This window comes from Brassica rapa, chromosome A06, assembly GCF_000309985.2.
Source record: "Brassica rapa cultivar Chiifu-401-42 chromosome A06, CAAS_Brap_v3.01, whole genome shotgun sequence".
In the NCBI taxonomy this organism is placed as follows: Eukaryota; Viridiplantae; Streptophyta; class Magnoliopsida; order Brassicales; family Brassicaceae; genus Brassica; species Brassica rapa.
The window spans coordinates 21800542-21823022 of record NC_024800.2 but is presented as its reverse complement, the minus strand read 5'-3'; the positions used below and the strand labels follow the sequence as shown (position 1 = coordinate 21823022).

Sequence of the window (22481 nt, the reverse complement as noted above, 5' to 3'; positions counted from 1 at the left end):
ATCTCGTCTTCTTTATACGGCTGGTTATACTAAACCAGATAAATCTTCATATTGTTAATTTTCGGTTTAAGTTTTTTGTTCGTCCTAGTTTCTGAACCATCATCAAAACCGGTTGATAAAAACCAAAACAAACCGAACTCTAAATCATTAACCGTAAACAGCGGCGCCAAATTAAACCCGGTCAAAACTTTCCCCCGCGCGAATCCAGAGCGCGAACTCTACTAGTTTATTTACCTCAGCTGCTAGATCTCAATCTCTCACTCTCTCACTATCTCTCTATCTCTCTATCTGCTAATCTAAAAAAGTTCGACGATGGTGGTTTCGCTGCGAAGAAGAACCCAAGCTACAAACCCTAGATCCGATCTCCCGCGATCCCTAGCCGTTGCTTTCGATTCAGAGCTGGATACGGTTTGCGAAGAATGCAGCTCCGGGAAACAACCGGCGAAGCTCCTTCTCTGCGACAAATGCGATAAAGGGTTTCATCTCTTCTGTCTCAGGCCAATCCTCGTCTCAGTTCCCAAAGGCTCTTGGTTCTGCCCTTCCTGTTCTCAACACCAGATCCCCAAATGTAATTTTTTTTTAATCCCAAAAACCCAAATCTTTGTTCCGTTACACGACGTCGTTTATCTGATGTAATGTTTGTGAAAAAAAATTGCAGCTTTCCCTCTTGTTCAGACCAAACTCATTGACTTCTTCCGGATTAAGCGGGGTCCGGCCTCAACTTCTCCAGGTAAAAAAAGATTACACCTTTTCGTGATTTTGCAGATCTTTGTATCGTTGTTAAGTGATGTGTGTTTGTTTGTAGAGAGCTGCATTGGGAAGAAACGGAAACGGACAAGCTTGGTGATGTCTAAGAAGAAGAGGAAGCTTCTTCCCTACATTCCCACCGTTGATCCTCAACGGAGGCTCGAGCAGATGGCGTCTCTGGCCACTGCGTTGAGAGCCTCCAGCACTGAGTTCAGAAACGAGCTCACTTATGTGTCTGGCAAGGCTCCAAGATCTGCCAACAAGGCTGTCCTTGAGAAAGGAGGCATGCAGGTATAAGTTTGCTCTTGTTTGAATATAGATTTGGTTAATAGTCTCCATCACTAAGAGGATGATTTTTGTATTCGATGTCAAACAGGTTCTAGGTAAACAAGACGCAGAGGCCTTAGCCTTGTGCAAGAACATGATGGACCGCGGTGAATGCCCGCCGCTTATGGTCGTCTTTGATCCTTATGAAGGGTACTTTTACCTCCTTATAAGCTTCTCTTTTTATAACTCAGAAGAAATGCATTTTTAACAATATAAATGATATTGAAACAGGTTCACAGTAGAGGCGGACAGGTGTATAAAAGACTTAACTATAATCACAGAGTATGTAGGAGATGTTGATTATTTGAGTAACAGAGAAGATGACTATGATGGAGACAGCATGATGACACTACTCCATGCCTCTGATCCTTTGCAATGTCTAGTTATTTGTCCTGACAAACGCAGTAACATTGCTCGTTTCATCAGCGGCATCAACAATCACACACCGTGAGTTTTCTCTTCCCTTTCTATTATATAGTCCCTTGAGTAACAAAACCAGAACTGACATGATGTTCCTCATTTTTGTGAAATGTGCAGAGAAGGGAGGAAGAAGCAGAACCTGAAGTGTGTGAGGTTCAACATCAACGGAGAAGCTAGAGTTCTTCTGGTAGCTAATAGAGACATATCTAAAGGGGAGCGGTTGTATTATGATTACAACGGATATGAACATGAATATCCTACTGAACATTTTGTATAACACTAGAAAGTGAATAAATATTTATAAGATTGTTCAAAAAGAAAACCAAAACTGTCTCTAGTGTTTTTTATCTCCACATATATGCTCTAACTGGGCCTAGACCATGAAGCAAACCTTACTTCAAGTTGGACCACAAAACATGAAGCCTTTGTTATATTAATTACAAAAAAAAATATATGTAAGGGGAAGAAAAATAAAGAGTGTTGGTGGGAAGGAAGAGAAAAGGACCACAAGAAAACAGAGTAGGAATAATTGAGGAGAGTAGGATGGTCCATCCAAAGCACCTAAAGAGTCTGACAGTACCTTGAAAGACTTTGAGAGTTAGCATCAAGACAACACTTCCTTTCCTTTCTCATTTCTGCACATCACTGAGGTATCCAACCTCTTTCTTTCCCCCACCCCCACCACATACATTTATCACCCACTTCAAATTGGAATTGTAAGAACATAAAATAAGTTAAAATTAGGAATCTTATTGTGAGGTATATATATTTGTAAGATTGGTGGTGTCTTTTGGTTTTTATTGTTTTAGTGAAAGCTTATTACATCAATGTTAAAATGGGTTCGCGCTATAGAGGGATGTACAGGTTTTCGGATCCACAACTTCTTAGTCATTAAAATAAAAAATGTAGTCTGTGTAAAACACTTGAGATATAAAATAGTTTATTTATTAATCTAGGTTAATTAATAAGGGCACTGTTGATTATACTTAAATAAAAGGGTGGGATTTAAAATGTTTTAAGAGTTTAGTGCATTTAACAGTAATAATAAAAAGAGAAACATATTTGCATGCTTGGTCCCCAAGATAGAAATGATTATTATTTGCTAAAGCTACTTTTCACACCACCATTTGTTGTCTCCTTAATATTTGGCACTCGTAACTCCTAACAGACGCCATCACAAAATTTTGTAAATTGTAATTTTCTACAAAGTTAAAAGACAACATCATTACTAATTGTTTTCCCCTTAACATCAAACCATTATGGATTTTCAAGTGATTAATTCGTTATTTGATGTTAGTTATATTTTTAATCTTATAACAAGAAAAAAGAAAAGAAAAGAAAAGGAGTACGTGGTTAAAGCTTATTATAATCGGATACGTATGATAATGAACGGGATGTGAAAGGCTCTTTGGCAAGTTTCATCGGATATTGTCTTCACGTGATTTACGCCACTCTTTCTCCAATCGACGTGATGTCATGCGTAAATATAATATATTTCATAATGGGTTTTTCTCTGAACTCATTTCGATCAATTCTATTTTTCAGTTTCTTTTGGCTACTTTCAGTCTTATCTTCGATGATCAGAGCAGAAATATCTGTCTTTCATCAATCTTTTGTGGCTTTTATTTCTTCTTTGTTCTCTCTTTTTCTTTTCACTCTCTTGTCCTTTATTTTGGTCGGGGGAAGCATGTTATAACAAAATGTTTAATTACATTCTATATGTATGGTTACACTTCTGAAGATAAGAATATTCAAACTTACCTGCAAATATATTATGTAACTTTTTATAAACTAAACATGTCTTTCTTTAGTTTTATTCAAAGACTTCATACTGAATTTCTATTTTTTTTTTCTGACTAAAGTTTTACCATAATTTGGTGTAGATTATTAATAAATATGATAAAATGATATTTATTTATTGACAATAAATCTAAACTGATATTTACTTATTTACAATAATATCTTACAAGTGGCGTTGGTCTTTTTTTTTTTTGCATTTGGCCCTTAGAGTGTAGTCAGTTGTCGTTGAATTCGTGCTAAAGATGGTTGTTATCGGTCTTCACTAATTTCGTGTTGTTGATTGTCGTCGGTCTTGATGATTTTATGCCTTACAGTTTTGTTGGATGAGTAGGATTCATACTCATGAACGTCGTCAGAAGTTTAAGGTTTGATTTTTCAGGGTTGCAGGAATTCCTTTACATTTTAATGTTTTAACTTTTTTAGTATTTCTTCTTTTGTATTTTGGTGTAATTATCTCGTTTTTTATTTGATTGGTCCACTACAAATTATTTCCTCTCTAGTCAAAAATTAAAAATCGATAATAATTTTTAACATTTTATTCCCAAAAAAGCTTACAAACCTATATCTTATCCTTGGATCCTAATTAAATCATGATCCATTTAGTGTTTCCTTTACATTTGCTTTCTTTCTGAAGTGAAATTTAATTAAATTAAATATAACAGTAATAAATAAAAGATGACATCTCCTAAAAATTACATCCAAAAATAATAATTAATGAAAGTTGAAATTTTTGTTCTTCATCTCAAGTCAACTGTTCAACCACATAAGTGAAGACAAAATGCCAACGTTTGTTGGTTTCAAGTTGTAAAGTAAAGCAAATAGAGGGAATTTAGTAGTTAAGACTTAGGTTATCAGAACAAACCAACTATTACCGACATCATTACTTTCTCTTGTTCCCTTCTTTTAGAAAGACAAGAATCATTGTCACATTTGAAAACAATGGCTATCCATGCAACTTTGATTATTAAATAATTAATGTCGTCAGGCTGTCTTCTAATTAGGGTTAGAATCGCTAATAAGTGTCTCCCCTCTTGTCCCTACGTTTAGTGTTTCTAATTGGGATCATGATCATTTCTTTCTTTAGAAAAGAAAAAGCTCTCATTGCTAAACACGACACTGCTTTTGCTTTCTACGTTTTAGCGATCCTACGTACTGGACAAAGTAAACGTCAAACTTACAAGTCAATAGACTCAGAAAAAATACATGAATAATGTTGTTTATATTTTAAATACTTGTTAGTTGTCTAGTTGTTCGATCGATGGATGATGCATAGACTAATTACTAAGCTGATAAGTAATCGACAATATATTTTAGTGATTATTGTAAAACAGTTCACACATATTACTAAATAATCTCACTTTCATTATTTTTGAACTTTCATGTTGCTTTACCCCTCCTTTGTTGAGTAGGTGTGTAAGTCTCGTTGATTAGGGTTAAATGATGACTATAATGTGTCCACGGTTGGGAGTAGGTCCCATTTGATTACCGACGTTTACTATTCTCTTTACTTTAGATTAATTTGTAATCCGTTTGATCAAACATACTGCTACGAATTGATCTCTGAATCAAATCACCAACGTTGGATATGTAATCATGTTTCAGAAACAAATTATGACTGTGTTTGAAATGTATATACATTGCTTAATGGGTTTCGGCCAAAGAATTAGGAAAGTTGGAATAATTGAACATGATTTTCACTAATACTTAGACACAATTGACAGTGTTTTTGACTTTAAATACTAGAAACAAAAACTTGAGTTAGCCAGATGATTTTCCATTGTGCTACCACTTTTCAAAAAGTATCGTAACATTATTATGGTCCAATATGCATGTCTAATATTAAAACATTTTTTCTTAAAATCTTATGTAACACGTAAACTATATATTTTTAGCCAAAAAAACGTAAAATTTTAAAATTCGTTTGTTTGTTGTATGGCAATAGCCAATAGATAACATGTACTTCTTAATTTATGATATCACACGATTTGTGTAAAACGTTTTAAATCATCGGCACTTAGTTATTTACAGTTTTAACTGTGTGTCGTTTTTAAACTCCAAAAACTGCCATCTACCTAAGGGCATCTCCATCCCTACTCCATTTTTTCCTCTAAAATGGATTAAAAGTGAATATGGAGTAAGAAATACTCCAACCCAACTCCATATCTCACTCCATAATGAAATTTACTCCATAAATGGAGTAATCTCTTTTTTGTTTGTTCATCACTCCATTATGAAGTGGGAAATGAAGTAGGGTTGGAGCAATTTTACTACATTTTCACTTTTACTCCATTTTAAAAGAAAAAATGGAGTTTTACATTAGAGATGCTCTAACTAATCAATGTATTTTTATTTAACGCCATATCCAAGCATTTGTAACATAGGAGCCTATAATTACTAGTAAAAATCATTTTGTCCCTTATGTTACCTCAATTACTCGAATAAACAAAACTACAGGTTGTTTTTTTAGAAAAGGAAAAAAATCCTGGAGCGGTTGTGTCGGGCTCAAAGGAAACAAAAACTAGTTTTACTAATATAGTAAAAATGAACTAATTCTATGAGCACATGTTCGGTTTTGTTTCGCTCTTAATGTTCAAAGGTGTCTTTTACCTAATCTGTAAAATAGCGACGCACACGCACACACATAAGTTATCAGTTCAAGACTTCAAGTGGCAATTTCCATTGAGTTTAGAATCGGCAGCAATAGTAGAACCTAGATTGTTTCACACTAACTTTGCATTTACGTTATATATATGTAAGATAATTATAAATTTATTTTCGAAGTTTAAAATATTTTTTGTTACAAAAAAAAAGTTTAAAATATTTTTCAGCGATCCCATAACATACTAACATTTACGCAAAATACAAACACAAATGTAAGATCTTTTTCCTATTTGTGTTTGATGTTTGAATTGAAAATTAACAATTGGAATTTATATAGGGTGCTAGAATCATTTGAAATGTGTATATATATATATAACGTAACAATGCAAACATAACGAACATTTGATTTTGAAGTATAGGAAGTATATAATTGACATGGCTTCATCACATAACGTTTCCACCGAACTCGTGGTTCCAAACTCTCATTTCTTATTCTCCTTATCGTATGTCAAGCAATCAAAGGTAAAGTAATCTCATGCATCAACCTTTCTTCAATATGCACATGCTCTTAATTTTTTATTTTCATAATCAAACTGTTTATATTTTATAACCATAAACTATATATATAGACATAACACTCTCGATTAGAGAGTAGTTAACGTATATGGGTTATGTTGCTTAATAAACCACCCATGAAAGATAGACACTAGCTCTTTATAGGAGCAACGTTGTTATTGTTACTATGGTAACTAGGATCGCCCTAGGCCAAAGTTTTGACTTCGTATAAATTTGAATATTCTTATCGTTTAAATTGTTTTCGGATAATCAAATATAAAGGTCCGCACTTAAGGGATTCATTCTTTTGTATGGACTAATATGAAGAAACTATTAGTTCACTACAACTATATATTTTATTAATGATTTTTTTTTTTTGCTAAATTGTAAATATCATTGATGAATGAAAATTTAGTTACAACAAAGTTGAACCAGATCCTGCTCGAAAGCTGGTTTGTTCTTAGAAGCCGCAAAAAAATTAAAAAACTCCTAAGAAATATGAGGAATTAAACCAAGACAGACTACATACGCCAATCTTGATGTTAATTAAATTCAGAACAAAAGACAACACAGCACCCTAATCACCCTAGTTATTAATGATGAGTAACATATAGCTGCATCGTTTAATATTCTTAGTTTTGTCATAGGTTTAGATTCTCGGTTATCCCTAATGTGTTCTTGATAAACTATATAAACTTGGAAAAAACGCACTATAAAAAATTGTATATGCAAGCATATATAACGCACCAAACCCCACCATGTTTACATTTCGTATAAAACCTTCGATCGTACTGTAAATCGCATCTTGTAAGTTGTCAAGGTACTCTCGTAGTTATAAGAATAATCAATAACAAAAAGGGATGCATTCGAAAATAATAATAAATTCTGGCATATAGTTGTTATAATTCTAAAATCTGCTGGCAACACCATTGATGAAAATAACAGGTCAAGATAGGGACATAGTAAGATGCGGAAAGGGTTCAATGAAAGTGTTGATGTGGAAGTGTAGTGCTATAGACACAAATGCTGAGCGAAGCCGCGTTTGTCACACGCAAAAATATATGTGATTTCATGGATTATACAGTTTTGTAACCATGACTTAAGGGCATCTACAATGACACTCTATTTTTTTCCTCTTATTTTTTTCCTCTATAATTTACATTAAAATAGAATAACTCTATTATAGTGTAATTTTTGCTCCAATGATGTTACTCTATAATAGAGTTACTCTATTATAGAGTAAAATATAGAGGAATGTCATATTTTACTCTATATTTGGAGTGGAAAAGTGACATTCCTCTATATTTCACTCTATAATAGAGTAACTCTATTATAGAGTAGTACCATTGGAGCAAAAGTTACATTATAATAGAGTTATTCTATTTTGGTGTAAATTATAGAGGAAAAAATAGAATGCCATTAGGGATGGTCTAAATAAGTTCACAAAAAATAAGACTAGATGATAAGTTATAACCCATGCGCATGCGCGCAGTGAGCTTTTATACTAATGTTTGTTCATTAAATGGTTTTAACATTTTGCAACACTATATTTTTTATCGATTCTAAAATGATGAATACAAAGTTGGTTTCTTAAATATATCATCGTTGTTGAAGAGTTAATGTATTGCAACTTATTTTAATTATTTTTAAGATTTCATATGTATAGAGAAAATTAAGTTTTGCGACTGACACAAATCACAAAAACAAGATAAGCAACATCGACTGTAAAATGACAAAAAGAGATTAGGTTTTATGCTCTCGATTTTTTTTACTATTGATTCTCAATAAGTGAATTCATTTTCTACCTTTATAAAATTGTGTTTTCGTTCCCATTTATGTTTCGCTGATATGCGTTTTGTTTCTTTTTTCAAGGCTTCATATTCATATGATTTATGATCATTTGTATCTTGCTTGAATAAAAAAAAAGTTAAATCATTGATCACAAAATGTTCAATGTGAGACTATTACTATTTTTAGTAATTTATAATCATTTTAAAAAAGTTCAAAATATAAAATATAAGAAAAAAATCTATTTTTTTATTATATGCTTAATGTGATTGTTAATTTCATTTAATAATATGAAACTAAAAAAATGATACAAATTTTTTTTATCAAATATGTATTATTCATAATAATTAATTGTCATATATATGTTAATCATATTAGGTAATTACGTAGTTTTTATTTAAGGAAAGAATTGTGAATATTTTTTTATACATTAATAATCAATTTGATATTTGTTTAACAAAAATTGTGATATATATTTATATGAACCAACTTATTTTTCTAAGGATTCTAAAAATCATCTTAGTAATGATACGTGGTTACAAAAACATGTTGTAATTCTCCAAAATTAATATATAGGGGGTATCATGATTATTAATAGTCGTCTAATATCTTATCGTTATTTTTCCCCAGTTAGTAGTGTAGTGGTTTTGAGCCATTTTAGTTAACCACTTCCTTGTCTCTAATCCAAAATTCAAACATATGTATCCAGAATCTACACTTACCATGAAAAAATTTGCAATAGTCAAGAAGAAAGAAACATGTGTCTACAAAGAAGTAAATTTCATAATTAGTGAGTAACTTTCAATTGATTGATGGGTTAATATTGCTGGATGATCATTCTAAGATAAGAAGTAATTAAATTCATTATAGTAACTTTTTTTACCAAATTTCATTATAATACATTATGTTTAAGTATTAGATATGTATAGATGGTAATGAATACATAATTTTTTTTGTTTCTGGTTTGACTAGATTACCTATACCTTATTATAGTATGGTATTATATCATTCCTTATTTTGGTCAAATATGTATCGGAGTTGACAACAAAAAAAAACAATGCTTGTATTTTGTTTGTCTGTCTGAAAAAAGAGAGGTAAGAAGACTTAAGAGTAGGCACACAATCGTTAAAGAGAGAGAGAAAGAGAGAGAGAAAGCAATTTCCAGAGGGCTCGGCGGTCGGCCGGCGCGTGAGCGTCCGTGCCGCCGCCGGAGCTCGTGTTTCTTTCAGATAAAATTACCAGGATCCGGCCTTCTCCTCGTTTCTGCCGGTTCCCGCCTGTCCGATCTCTGGTCTGCCACCAACCGCTTTGGTTCTGGTCCTGGAGTAACGACGCGGTGGCTGTGTAGATGACGCGGAGAAGACCTTAGTTGTTGTCGGAATAATATCTCCGGGAGGCGGAGGCTATCGCAGATCCGTCGCCGCCGGTCTTTTGTCTCCGTGGCGGGGAAACTCCTTCAGGTCCGCCGTCATCGGATCTAGTCTCCGGGGGGTGAAGGCTTCTTCAGCCTTGCGTCGCCGGCTCGTGGCCCTTATTCTTTAGGGTTTTGTTTCTTTCTTTTCTTCGGTCGGGTTTTTTTGTTTGTTTCTGTGGGTTGGTGTGTTCGTCGGAGGAGATGGAAGAGCTCCGGCGGAAAGAATGAGGATGCATGCGATTCCTCTGGCGGGTCCCGGTGGTTAATGTTGATGGAGGAGCTCTCGCTACGGCGATTGAGCCTCTCCGGCTTGAGTGGCCCAAAGTTGGGTGAAAGTAAAGAGGAACGGAGCGATGGAGCTCCGGTTTGGCCGGGTGGTCCGGTGGTTGGATCTCCGGCGCCGACGAGTTGAGATGGTATGGCGCTATCCTTGTGACACGTGTTTCTTCGCGGAGGAGGATCGCGACACGTGTACAAGCGGCCAAAAGTGGGTTTAGTGAGGCGGCAGTATGCCTTTCCGCCTGCTCCCTAGGGTTTTCTCGTGATGGGTCCGTAGGGCTTAGCCCATTAGAAATTTGGGTGTCCTATTTGTTGTTGGGCTTATGTTATAATATTGTACTGGGTTTGGCCCGTTTCTTTTATAATATTAAATCCCTTTGATGGAAAAAAAAAAAAGAAGACTTAAGAGTAGATAATGATATAAGAAAAATAATTAAAATGACGGTAGCGTGGATAAAACTAGAAGAAAAAAAAAGCGATAATATTAATAACAAATACGACCGCACATATTAAAAATAAATTAAATGTCGTCCCAAAAACAGATTCGGACAATCTTCCAAACTTATATTAATTTCCTCCTTCTTCTTCCTCTGTCTGTGCCACAGATCTTCCCTTTCCTTCAATCTACGCTTCTTCTTCTTTTATCTTTTTGTCAGACAATAAAAAAATCAATATCAAAAAATAAAAAACTTGTTTTGTTAATTGGAAAAGAGAGTGTGAAAAGAACTTGTAGATTGTCTCATGTGCTCATCTTCTTCTTGTTCTTCGCTGTCTTCGTTTCGTGAGCTTCCCAGCATCAGATAAAAGCAACGGAATTATAAATAAATAAAAGAACCCCACATGTAAGAAACTAGCACAAAACGAAACCTGCATGTCTTGTCCTTTCGTTCTTTGATTTGATTTGATTTTCAGTTTTTTTTAAAAAAAAAATCATTAAAAGTTTGGTTTTTATGCTTTCATGGCTTTGAATTAAAACTCGATTTTCGATCCAGATTTTTCTTTTCTTAATCCTCGATCCTTTACATTTTGATCGGGATCTATGCTGTTCGATTGATTCTAGGTATTTTTGTATTTAATTTTCGGTTTTAAATTTCATCTTGTTTTTGATTATTTTACTATTTTCTCTTCTTCTTAGGCAGCTTTAAGAACAATCCAAACGAGAGGAGGAGACATGATGGAATCACTAATTGAAGACGAAGAATCTCGATTCTTCGACGCACACGAAGACATCGCGTCCTGCTCCACCGCATCTCCACCGTCCATCTCCGCCTACGACGTCTGGATCAAGAGTCCAGGAAACGCCGAGGAGCGTCGTGAGAAGTTCTTGCACTGGATGGGAGTCAACGTGGAGGAGAAGAGATCAGACAATGTGGATCGTTTCTCAGCCTCTGTCAACGAAGCAACAACGGTTTTGCGATCCGAAGACGAGTTTAGCTCTTGTCGTTGTGATTCCTCTGTCTTTAGTCCGAGTGAGAATGTAGATAGGATTGTGAAGGAAGTAGATGTTGAGGATCTAAGTAATGATGATGATATTAGCTCTAGCCTTTGTTCTGGTGGAGAGATTGAACCTAAGTCGCTAAACGTAATGATCTCAGCTTCAGAACAGCGTGATGTTGGAGGAATCATGAAGAGGGTTAAGGAGAAATGGTTAGCTCGGCTGCATAAAGCGCGTAGCAAGGAGAAAGGAGAGGATCATCATTCCAGTGAAGCCTTGGTTTCAGGGAGTGGTAGGATCGAGAGAGTTAAAGTGAAGGAGTACAAGAAAGAGGCCAAGGAGCTTTCAGCTCTATTCAAGGGTCAGGAGATACAAGCTCACGAAGGAGCCATTCTCGCTATGAAGTTCAGTCCTGATGGGAGGTACTTAGCAAGTGCGGGTGAAGATAAAGTTTTGCGTGTTTGGAGCGTTGTTGAAGACGAGAGATGTGAAGAACATGACGTTCCTAAGATGGATCCCACTTGTATCTACTTTGAAGTGAGTAATTTATCTGAGTTGAGACCTGTGGCTGTGGAAAAAGACGGTGTTAGTGGCGGCTCGTTGATGAGTCCGAAGAAGACAACGGAGTCAGCTTGTGTTATTATCCCTCCGAAGATCTTTCGTGTGGTTGATAAGCCTGTGCATGAGTTTGTTGGGCACAGTGGTGATATCCTTGATGTATCATGGTCCAAGAACAATGTGAGTTTGCGTTCTTGAACTTAATGCTTTAAAACCAAAACTCTAGGTTGACCTCCCTCGTCTTAAAGAACTAGCTAGACACCCTTTTTAATCGTTATGTTTTGAGACATATAAAACATGCAAGAACGTAGATTCAGTCCATGTATGTGTAATCTTGAACAGAAAAAAAACTAGACCGAGTTGCTCATTCTCTGATATTGGTGGCAGCGTCTCTTGTCAGCTTCAGCAGACAGTAGTGTTCGGCTTTGGCAGATTGGTCGTGAGGATTGTCTTGGAATCTACTCCCACAGTAACTATGGTAATGCTCTTCTCCCTCTTGTATAACCTCACTTGTTTGCAATCAGATGACCATAATACCTTTTTTTTGGTTTGCAGTTACATCTGTTCAGTTTAACCCGGTTGATGATGACCACTTCATCACCGGTTCAATAGATGGAAAAGTTCGTATCTGGTCAGCTTCTCGCTACCAAGTTGTGGACTGGGCCGATGCTAGGGGGATTGTAACAGCAGTTTGTTACCGCCCAGACGGTCAGGTCAGTCTCAAAACCAACAATCATTTTTTGTTCTGTTTTGACACTGGCTCAGATTCTCTTTACTTTTAACTATTTCAGGGAGTAATTATTGGAACTTTGACGAGCGAGTGTCGCTTCTACAATGTTACAGGTAACGAATGCTTCTACAAGTTTCAGTATCATTTCCCCTAGAGATCTGAAGTAAAACACTTTCTCTCTGTGTCTGTTTCAGGCCATTGCCTTCAACTCGATGGTCATATATGTCTGCACAACAAAAAGAAATCATCAAATAAACGAATAATCAGCTTTCAGGTTAATATATTGTTCTCAAATCATTATAGATTGATTATCTTTGCTCATGAGGTAGTTATCTTATTGCAGTTTGATTCCACTGATCCAAGCAGAGTCATGGTAGCATCCGCAGATTCCCAAGTCAGGATCATTAGCGGTCGCAACGTTGTCCACAAATACAAAGGTAACAATATGCTTGATAACTTGGAGGTCACGGGTTCGAAACGCAACGTATGCAAACTTTTGAAATGTATTTTTATCCTCTTGTAGGATCTCGAAACGCGGGAAATCAGATCTCGGCGTCTTTTACCGGAGACGGGAAGCATATCATCTCCGCGTGTGACGACTCCTCCGTCTACATCTGGAACTGCGTCCCGCACGATCCCGAGCCTCCGTCTCCTGGCTTCTTCTCCCACACGAAACGAATTAAGATCCGATCCTTCGAGAAATTCTCCGCCGACGTCTCGGTCGCGATCCCGTGGTGCGGTTTCTCCTCCCCCGCGATCTCCGGCGGATCGGAGCTATCTCCGTCGCTGTTCTCGTTGGGGAGAGAGTACGTTCTCGATTCTCCCAAGGGAGCTGCGACTTGGCCGGAGGAGAAGCTGGCGAGCTCGTTTTCTCCGGTGAGGGCGATCAGAAGATCGCATTATAGATTTCTCCGGTCGTCGTGCAGGAGAACGGCGGAGTCGTCTCATCTCTGGGGGTTAGTTATCGTCACCGGCGGGTGGGATGGACGGATCAGATTGTTTCATAACTACGGCTTGCCTGTTCCCGTTTGAAATCCAACGGCTACGATTCGTTCCTTTTCAAACGTCGCCGTTTTGTATACCAAGTGTCGTGTGGTGAAGCCAGTTTGATTTTACATACGTGGCGATGTTTAGGAGTGTTGTATGGGCTGGGCCTAACTCGTTGGCCCGTTTTTTTTGACCCGGTGGTTTGTAGCTGGGTCTCACCAGGTCGGAGCTGAAGCCTTCAGAGGCACAAGAAGGGGAACTCAGATTTTTGCCTTTTAAAATCGTAAAGTTATTATTAGTATAATTATAATTTTGCCTTTTTGTAAGTAACAATATATAGGGAACTGTAACTGAGGCCTGTTCTTTTTTCATGTAAATACCATGGTTTTCTCCCCATTACAATTTTGTTTTTTTTGGTACAGAAGAGACTGGTGAAATCTTGAATTTCAATTTCCAAAATGTATAACTAGATTTCATCAGTTTGGTTATATACGAAATATCAAACAGCAAGTATGCATTGATTTACCAACAACTTGCACTATTTTAAAATTGTTATAAACTTATAAAATTGTTCTACCAAAATTACAAGAACAAAGTTGTGAGTGCATTGACTTGATTTGGTACTAGTACAAGAACAAGAAAAGCTGATGAATCACAATTTAAACTCTTGCTAACAGTAGTATCTCTTCAAGTGTAATACTCCTTCAAGTAGCCAGGACCAGGTTTGTAAGGATCTGATTCTGCGTAAGCTTCTGGTCGATCAAACCCGAGATCGTTGACGCGGTTGCTCAGAACGTGAAAGATGGCTTTCTTGGTGCCTCCGTATTCGTCCCTGTTTTTCTCAACGTACTCTGTCGCCTCAGCTGCTACGCTGTTGACGAACTCAAAGCGGTTGTCTTCGCTCAATAGCAAACGCTCGATGTCCATCGTCATTACCTTCCCAACTTCCTGTATCTTCCTCACTTGCTCTTCCACAAACGGAACTCTTTGCAGTTTGTAACGCAACATATCATCCTTCTTTGTCTGCAAGACATAGATACAGCATTGTTCTAGCTTTTGTTAATGATTATCTCAAATACAAAAAGGAAACAATGACAATATCATCAACATGACACGAGATAAAACTAGAGCAAATGATAGTTCAAAAAAAAAAATGTAATATGTAATTCAAGTTCCTGATGATTATGATGGATAGCTATGGCTTTTAATATGTGAAGACTAACTCTAATAGTATAAGTGTATAAGCCTTGCTTCTATAACTTCATAGACAGTAACAGACTACATCACTGTAATCTACACTCAGAAAACTCTTGATACAGGATAGAGACCCTATCCACTAAAGCTAATACAAGAAAAGGACAAGAGTAATGCTTCCTTGTGTTGTGTGTTCCTAAAAGTGTAGATTTTTCAGCAAAGTCTCAAAGTGGTGAAAGAGAAACGGTCATGAGATTTTTGATTCCACTTTTGCTCATGAAAATAAAGAAAACTTTAAAAGTTAATTTCAGACAGTAAGAAGAGAGTTTCTTGCTTACGAGTGTTCTCCTCCGCCAGATACGGCGTCCATTATCATCCCTTTGAATCCCGCAAGAAACCTGCAAAAATATACCAAAATCAATCATATTTTTCCCCGATATAACAAACATGAAACCAAAAAGACAGACCTGAGGTTGGAATGTGAAGCTTGAAGCTCGTGAGTTCCCGCTTCTCGCATCACCAATCTGAAATATAACCAAAAATCGTTTTTGTAAATCTCGTATAATACGAAATGAAAGTGTAAAACAGCCAGCAGACCAATCACATCGAAATCAAACGATGTTAGATCGAAGAGTAGAGAGATTTACACGTAAAATCGAAGAGCAGGAGGAGGTGAAGGAAGAAGAAGACATGACCACTTTGTTGTGTTTGGTAATAGATAAAACCGGAATGTATAAATATACCCTCCCCGGTACAATCCTGTCTGTTCGGTTTATTAAAACCCCGGTTCTGTATTTGGGAAAAGTAATTAATCACCCCTAACTAAACCGGTTTATTTTCCTCTCTTTTTATATCAGAAGGAACAAAATATATATCCAACAATCCGTGCGGCTATAACCAATATCCTAAGCTGATGATCATTAAATAAAGAAGTATCAACAGGTTGAAATTATTGAACAAAGAATCTTAAAAAAACAATCTAGTAGTAGGTAGTGGGAAGCATGTAATCTCTATCATGTTACTATACATAGACCTTTATTTGGTGAGCAAAGGAAACTCCATCAATCACCATAGAACAATGGCTTCTTGGAACCATCTCTTGAAATGTTGGATTCTTCTAGCTATACTCTTGATCGTGCAGGCTCAAACCAACCGGAAGCTTCTTGACAACAACACACCTGCAACATACTCTCATTTCAAACATCCACCTATGGATTCTCGTCAAGATTATCTTCCTACTTCCCACCGTTCACTTGGTGCTCAATATTACAAGAGATCACCACCTCCACCACCACCAAGAAAAAGATAGAAAAGACAGAATCCGAAACCACTGGTCGCGGCGAAGACTCGTGTAAGTTCGTGTCATGTTTGGAAAGATCATATACGTTCTCATCTTTGTTTTGTATTTTGAAGATAATGTCTAATGATTTCACTTCTCGTCAAGTTGGTATATGTTTTCCAAAGCAATATTTCGTGTACCACCCTTCAACATTGGTGACAATAAAGATAATTGTTTCAAATAATAAATGCAGTATATTTTTCTCTTTTTTGTACAATACACCAGAAAGTTTCGATGATACCATCTTCCTTTGATTAGTCCAGTTGCTTCTTTGGTTGAACAAATAGCTTAAGATGAAAACAAAATTTATGAGAACAAGAATTGGCCTTAAGAATAATCTCAACATCTTCCAATTTTTTTCTCCTTTTTTACTACCTCAAGAGACCCATAAAAAAGTGACAGGAGCGATCTCAAGATTTTGGTGGAGTGCAAAAGCTAATAATCGAGAACTTCACTGGATAGCATAGGATAAGATTTGCGTCCCACAAAAAGAGGGAGGACTCGGTTTTAGAGATTCACGAGATTTCAACTTGGCATTGTTAGTCAAGCAGGTTTGGGCCTACTTATCTACCCAAACTCGCTCCTGGCGAGAGTGTTAAAGGGCCGTTACTATCGGCACTCGAACCCGATGCTGGTTGGGAAAGCAAGTAACCCTTTGTATGGGTGGAGAAGTCTATGGACAGCTCGTACCATCCTTAGTGATGGCCTTCAACGTACCATTGGAACAGGCGAAGACACTAAAATTTGGGAGGATTGTTGGATCCCAGACGTTAAGACTGGCATTACCAGTGGGGGAAGTTATAGATCGCGACCTGAAGGTACATCATTTGATCTCCTATGATTCTAAGAGCTGGAATGAACCACTAATAAGAGAACTAGTGCGAGCTATGGAGGTTCCAAAAATTCTGTCCTTAAAACCAAGTCAGCTAGGTAGAAAGGATGGCTACAAGTGAAAACATACGAAATCTGGAGCGTATACGGTCAAAGCAGGGTATGAACACGCTAATGAACAGAGAAGAGCTTTAATGGAACAAAGTGTCTCAGACCCCAGTGTAACGAAGCTAAAAAAAGAGGTCTGGAAGCTATGGACCTCAAGGAAAATCAAGTACTTCATCTGGCAGGCGCTATCTGGTTTTGTTACATCAGCGAGTAGACTGTGTGACAGACATTGTGCTACAGACCGGTCTTGTCTCAGATGTGGTGCGGAAGAAGAGACGATTAATCACATTCTATTCGAATGTCCCCCAGCATTGCAATGCTGGGCTTTATCCGATATTTCCATCTCCTCCGGGCGTATTCCGTGTAGTGCTTTGTTTACCAATATTGACCATCTCCTGTCTAGAGCTGCAGAACAGGGTGTCTCAAGAGAGATCATCGAATCTTTTCCCTGGATCTTGTGGTACATACGGAAGGGAAGGAACAACAAAATTTTCAATGGAGTGGACACATCCCCTCTTGATACACTCCAATTGGCGCTGGCAGAGGCAAAGAGTTGGAAAGTGGCGCAGATCATACCTGAGGCAGAAGACGACCTTGGGCAATCAAGAGAGGCTGCAAATAAACACGGGGAAGGACCTCAGTCACAATGGGTAGCTGTTACCAAGTTGATGCCTCATGGACTCAAGCAGATAAGATGACGGGCTTGGGTTTCGTTTTGATGGAGAATGGGAAGCGAATTCTGATGGGAATGAAGAACTGCAGCAACATCGCATCTCCTCTTCAGGCTGAGGCGGAAGCCTTCACGTGGGCTATGAAGAGGATGCTGGAACAGGGATACCGATCAGTCCTTTTTGAGACGGACTGCAATCAACTTGTTAAACTGTTTCAAGGAATGGAAGAATGGCCAGTCATGGTGGAAGTTATCGAAGAAATCAGGATTATTTTGACAAGTTTTTCAAGCTTCTTTATCGCTTATCTACCGCGTGGTATGAATCAAAGAGCCGACTGTCTCGTGAAGGCAGCTCGAGCTCATCCTGAACCCCTTTCTCTCCTTTGAGTTGAGATTCCTGTTTGGTTGGCACATGTGGCCAGCCTTTTGGAGTGATTTAGTTTTCATAATAGTTATTCGATGTCAAAAAAAAAAAAAAGAATAATCTCAACATGTTGGTTCAGGTTTGTTGTCTTCTTTTATTGCGTTTACACACAGATTAATGAATCATGTGCCTTAATTTCTAATATTACTCTCAGATCAAAATTTTTGATAGAACAAAAGTAATATATAAGACACTTGAATCAATCTACTAACTGTCAGTTGATTTTGAGTTAAAAATACAAAGAGCTTAACATTGTGTCAAAACATAAACCTCAGTATTAGTTCAGTTAATCGATCCAAACATTTTTTTGTAATCCGGTTAGAAGTGGTTTGTACTCTCGGAGTGAGTAGAAAAACTATTATCTCAAATACTAAAATTAGATAGAAATTAATCGATGTTAAAAATGTATGGAAGAATATACCCTCCCATATTAAAACTTCTGATAGGATATAAGTAATATGATTTTTTAAAAGTAATCCACTACTTACTAATTGATTTTGAGTTGGAAATAGACAACAAAACCGAATATGCCACCAAAAAATTTTGTACTTTTTTCAGTTTGGTTTTTCTAATCAAACATTATCTTTTTCGTTTAGATGTTTTCTAGTACATTTTCGATATATTTGTATGAATATATTGCACATTTTGAGAATCATGCGGCACACAAAAAACCACACAAAAGCATATATATTTGATATTATGTAACAGAAAATGCAATTAAAAATTGGAATCAAGTTTCCGGTTTACCAAAAGGCATACAAAACCAGCTTATGTTTCAATATTCGTCCAAGTACGTATAAAGCGTATCATCCTTCTTGGTTTTGCGTCGGCTAAGCAACGCCTTAAGCAGCCGTTTGCTCTTGCTCGGTTGTTGCTGCTGCTCTGGTTCTTTCTGAGCTTCTTTCTCAAACGCAGCCCGAACCGAAGCTGATCTTCTCGGTTCTGACGGATACTGAACTCATTTAAAAAAAAAAAAAAAATCAAGAATTCAAAACCAGTCAAGTAAAAAAAGAAACGTTCCAAAGCAGTAACAAGAGCTTTACCCGTTTAGGAGTAATTGTCCTACTCTTGCTAGGAGTCGTTGGCCTGCTAACCGATGTCGGTCTGATAGCAACAGAACCAGATCTTAGCAGCGGAAACCGGTGGGGCGATACTGCTCGTTTATCTGGTTTACCAAACACACACAATTTAAAAGATTTGTATGTAATGTTCTCACATTAATAAGCCTAAACAGAGTTTCCTTTTTACCTTGTTCTTTCTTTGGTGCCGTGTTGGAGATAGAGGACAACGAAAAGGTTGCTGAACGTTGAGTTCTACGTTGAGGTGGAGGAGACGGAAGTACCGGTTTTCTTCAAAAAGTAGAACCAACAAACAAGTTTAATCACTTAACAATGGAACTTACTAAAAGTAGACAAGATTATATATATATATACCTAAGTAGTGGTGGTGGCGTTTCCCGAATTGTAGTACGAACAGCTTTTATGAAACAAAAGCAAAATCAAGAATCAATGATAAATCTTGGACAAAGTATATATGAGGAAAGGGAGTTGAGTTTTATACCGTTTCTGAACTGGTTCCAGTCAGCTTCTTCACCAATACTGCTTTCAACGCTCTTGAGCTTTGCGAGGTTACCACCTTTCTTGATTTCACCGGCTGCTAGAGAGAAGTTTCAGTTTATGATGGTTAAATGAGAAAGAAACGCGGAGGGAGGGAGAGAGAGGGAAACTTACAAGGCAAAATGTATCGCTTGTGGAACTTTGGAGTGTTGATGACAAGCGATTGCTGAGAACGACCTTCATGGTCCATATACTCTTGGCACATCCTTAGCCTCTATACAATGTATAATATAAAAACTCATTAACTTAGAAAACTACATTATGAAGAGAAGATTGTTGATATACCTGTTCGATGCAAGCAACTCGTAGCTCGGTTCCAGTTACTTGATCAACTTTTTCATCGACGAAGTCATTAACTTTATATGTAACTGAGCCCAAATGGTCAACTGTATTCACCAGAGCCTTTATTGCATAATCTTTCAGTGTCTCCACGACTCTGCATACACATAAGTAAAACCTTTATAAGAGCCCATTTAAAAAAAAAGAGTCTAATAACATTTAAGAGGAATAAATTTTCACTGACGATTGTGTGTCTCCATCGTTTGTGTAGGATAGTTCGAAGTACTCAGCTGCTGAATACAGCTGTGTTCTCAGATTCTTCAGATCCTGTAAAAACAAATATGCCATATCAAGAAGAATTTAGCAATGATCATCAGGACTTGTGAAGATTACTCTCACCTTTAAGATTTTGAACATACCTTGAGACTATCAGAGAAGAGCAAACTCTGTTGCATAGAGATTTCATCGTAGTTTGAGCCTTCCCGGGGCATGTGCATTGTAGCCGCTGCACTCATCTTGATTCAAAGGTTTAACTAACAATGGAGTCTCAAAACTCCTTCTCCCTTCCACTGTGGAAACAAAATGATCAAATAAGAATGTACTTGTTACCACAATATGGACAAAGAAACAAGAGAAAGAATCTTGGTAACAAAAGGTTAGCTCTGATCCTTAAACACCCTAATAGACTTGTTGATTATCAGCTGCAATTGAAATTTGATTTGTTCAAGCTAGTAGCAAAAAATGAAACTGAAGCAGCTATACGTTATCTTTTAGATCCATATGAAAGCACAACACTCATGCTTTTTTTAAGTGTAATTGGACCGCAGATCTCAGAGAATCTAACATATAAAAAAGCTTTTCTTAAGGAATTTTAAAGAAAGGTATTAAGGATTCCTGTGGATGTATTAAGGTAACAAGAACACGCTAACTATTATAATCTAATAAAGAATAAGAAACAGACAAGAAGTAGAATCCACAGCTCTAAAGCAACCCACCAGTTTTATATGAAACAAACAGACAGATTTTGTCTGAATCTTCAATAATACTCTTTTGCAAAATCTACTACAACAGATTGTTTCAAAACCAAATAAAAATAAAGAAAAGCTGAAATTTCAACCAAACCCAGATCAAAATCAGCTCAGCTTGTCATGTCTCAAGTACCAATCAAGAACTGAATTTTATTTTTGTTTCAATAGCAACTGAAGTCAACAGACACTAACTAGTTCAAGTTAATTAATAAACCCCTCAAACTAGTTCAAGTTAATTTTTTTTTGGTTTAACCATAAACCCCTCAAACAAGAACATTGAAAGACTTCAACTTGTTATTCTAACAGAGCTCTTAAAAATCTCAATTCAAATTTACAGATTGCATCCCGAAAATGGTATTTACCGACAGAAGAAAAATCACAAGAGTTATCCAAAGTCTAAGCCTTTTCAACATTACTGAACTGAAACACACACAAAAAAACAAAACAAAACAGGTAACTGGGACTGGCAGAAGATTGCAAGAAACTAACCTGAGATTTGTCACTGCAAGCCTCTCGCTTTTGTAGGCTAAGAGAGAGAGAGAGAGAAGAAAAAAAAACACAGACGGGATATGTATAATTGCAAAAATGGGGATTTAAAGACCAACCGAGAAAAAGACCTGTGTGTTTATTTTTACAAGTGTTTATCCAAAGAGGAGAGAAAGCGGAGCGACCCCGAAGAGAAGAGGGAGTGATTAGAGGAAGAAAGTTAAGTGTTGAGTTTGGTATATCAGACAATGACTCTGCCCCCACTTTTGTCCCTTCAATTCCGGAGCGACCTTCGCTCTTTGCTCATCATTTCTTTTTTCATTATTATTATTGAATTTTACTATAACAAATTATTCACAAAACAAATAAACTGAATCCAACTTCTCAACTATAAAACATGATAAACCAATGTTTTGACAGTAACCACTTTGAATTGTAAATTGTTATTAACGGATGGATTAGTTATGTTGATAGTTAAAAAGTTTCAAGGAAAATAATAGTTAACAAAGACAATCATTGTTAACCATACTACACTTTTTCAAATGTGAACTGATTGGTCAACTAAAGGAATGCTTTTTTGAAAATGTGAACTCCTAATATAGTACTATTTGATAAATCAATCATAGAGAAGTGGGATCGTGCGTGCTCGAACGATAATGTTTGATTGAATGAGGTAAGCACGTCTCTTAATGGACCTTTTTTAATTTACATTTCACGTTTTCTTTCTTTTTCAATGTGTGTTACATACTGCTCTCCTACTCATTCCCATCTTATATCATTCAAGTTTCATCTAATTATTTGGTTATCTAATCATTATCATTGCTAATCATTTGCCCATCTGTTTTCTCAAGCTTTTAAGACTAGT

The 22481-nt window shown here is 36.7% G+C and overlaps 6 protein-coding genes across 10 annotated transcripts; 4 read left to right on the top strand and 2 right to left on the bottom strand.

Moving 5' to 3' along the window:
• Window positions 1–18: 18 nt before the first annotated feature.
• Window positions 19–1909, top strand: LOC103874302 (histone-lysine N-methyltransferase ATXR6). The gene is made up of 6 exons (XM_009152711.3): window positions 19–568; window positions 659–730; window positions 806–1038; window positions 1124–1224; window positions 1306–1521; window positions 1612–1909. Exons 1-6 carry the CDS (start codon window positions 313–315, stop codon window positions 1769–1771), a joined length of 1038 nt encoding a protein of 345 aa, XP_009150959.1. The 5' UTR covers window positions 19–312; the 3' UTR covers window positions 1772–1909.
• Window positions 1910–9519: 7610 nt separating this feature from the next.
• LOC103874301 (uncharacterized WD repeat-containing protein C3H5.08c) lies at window positions 9520–14037 on the top strand. 2 transcript variants are annotated; one of them, XM_009152709.3, is made up of 8 exons: window positions 9520–10773; window positions 11071–12104; window positions 12312–12402; window positions 12480–12637; window positions 12716–12767; window positions 12849–12928; window positions 12998–13091; window positions 13178–14037. In XM_009152709.3, the coding sequence occupies exons 2-8, from the start codon at window positions 11103–11105 to the stop codon at window positions 13684–13686; spliced, it is 1986 nt and encodes a 661-aa protein (XP_009150957.2). In that variant the 5' UTR covers window positions 9520–10773; window positions 11071–11102; the 3' UTR covers window positions 13687–14037. The 2 variants fall into 2 exon arrangements, with proteins under 2 accessions (XP_009150957.2, XP_009150956.2); XM_009152708.3 differs by having other exon boundaries at window positions 11067–12104.
• A 121-nt stretch (window positions 14038–14158) lies between these two features.
• On the bottom strand, window positions 14159–15587 carry LOC103874300 (protein PLASTID TRANSCRIPTIONALLY ACTIVE 7). Of its 2 annotated transcripts, XM_009152707.3 has the most exons (4): window positions 15483–15568; window positions 15303–15359; window positions 15174–15233; window positions 14159–14664 (listed from the first exon to the last, which is right to left on the bottom strand). In XM_009152707.3, the coding sequence occupies exons 1-4, from the start codon at window positions 15525–15527 to the stop codon at window positions 14329–14331; spliced, it is 498 nt and encodes a 165-aa protein (XP_009150955.1). In that variant the 5' UTR covers window positions 15528–15568; the 3' UTR covers window positions 14159–14328. The 2 variants fall into 2 exon arrangements, with proteins under 2 accessions (XP_009150955.1, XP_033129292.1); XM_033273401.1 differs by having other exon boundaries at window positions 15174–15359; window positions 15483–15587.
• A 204-nt stretch (window positions 15588–15791) lies between these two features.
• Window positions 15792–16381, top strand: LOC103874299. Its single transcript, XM_009152706.2, has one exon. It carries the CDS (start codon window positions 15851–15853, stop codon window positions 16142–16144), a length of 294 nt encoding a protein of 97 aa, XP_009150954.2. The 5' UTR covers window positions 15792–15850; the 3' UTR covers window positions 16145–16381.
• Window positions 16382–17807: 1426 nt separating this feature from the next.
• On the top strand, window positions 17808–18170 carry LOC103874809. The gene has a single exon (XM_009153245.1). The coding sequence runs from the start codon at window positions 17808–17810 to the stop codon at window positions 18168–18170; it is 363 nt and encodes a 120-aa protein (XP_009151493.1).
• A 657-nt stretch (window positions 18171–18827) lies between these two features.
• LOC103874298 (protein ABIL3) lies at window positions 18828–22230 on the bottom strand. Of its 3 annotated transcripts, none has more exons than XM_009152704.3 (10): window positions 21620–22230; window positions 20522–20671; window positions 20347–20429; window positions 20109–20259; window positions 19938–20037; window positions 19768–19863; window positions 19641–19683; window positions 19456–19556; window positions 19251–19372; window positions 18851–19159 (listed from the first exon to the last, which is right to left on the bottom strand). In XM_009152704.3, the coding sequence occupies exons 2-10, from the start codon at window positions 20615–20617 to the stop codon at window positions 18983–18985; spliced, it is 969 nt and encodes a 322-aa protein (XP_009150952.1). In that variant the 5' UTR covers window positions 20618–20671; window positions 21620–22230; the 3' UTR covers window positions 18851–18982. The 3 variants fall into 3 exon arrangements, with proteins under 3 accessions (XP_018515000.1, XP_009150952.1, XP_009150953.1); XM_009152705.3 differs by having other exon boundaries at window positions 19768–19860; XM_018659484.2 differs by lacking the exon at window positions 21620–22230 and having other exon boundaries at window positions 18828–19159; window positions 20502–20671.
• Window positions 22231–22481: the final 251 nt, after the last annotated feature.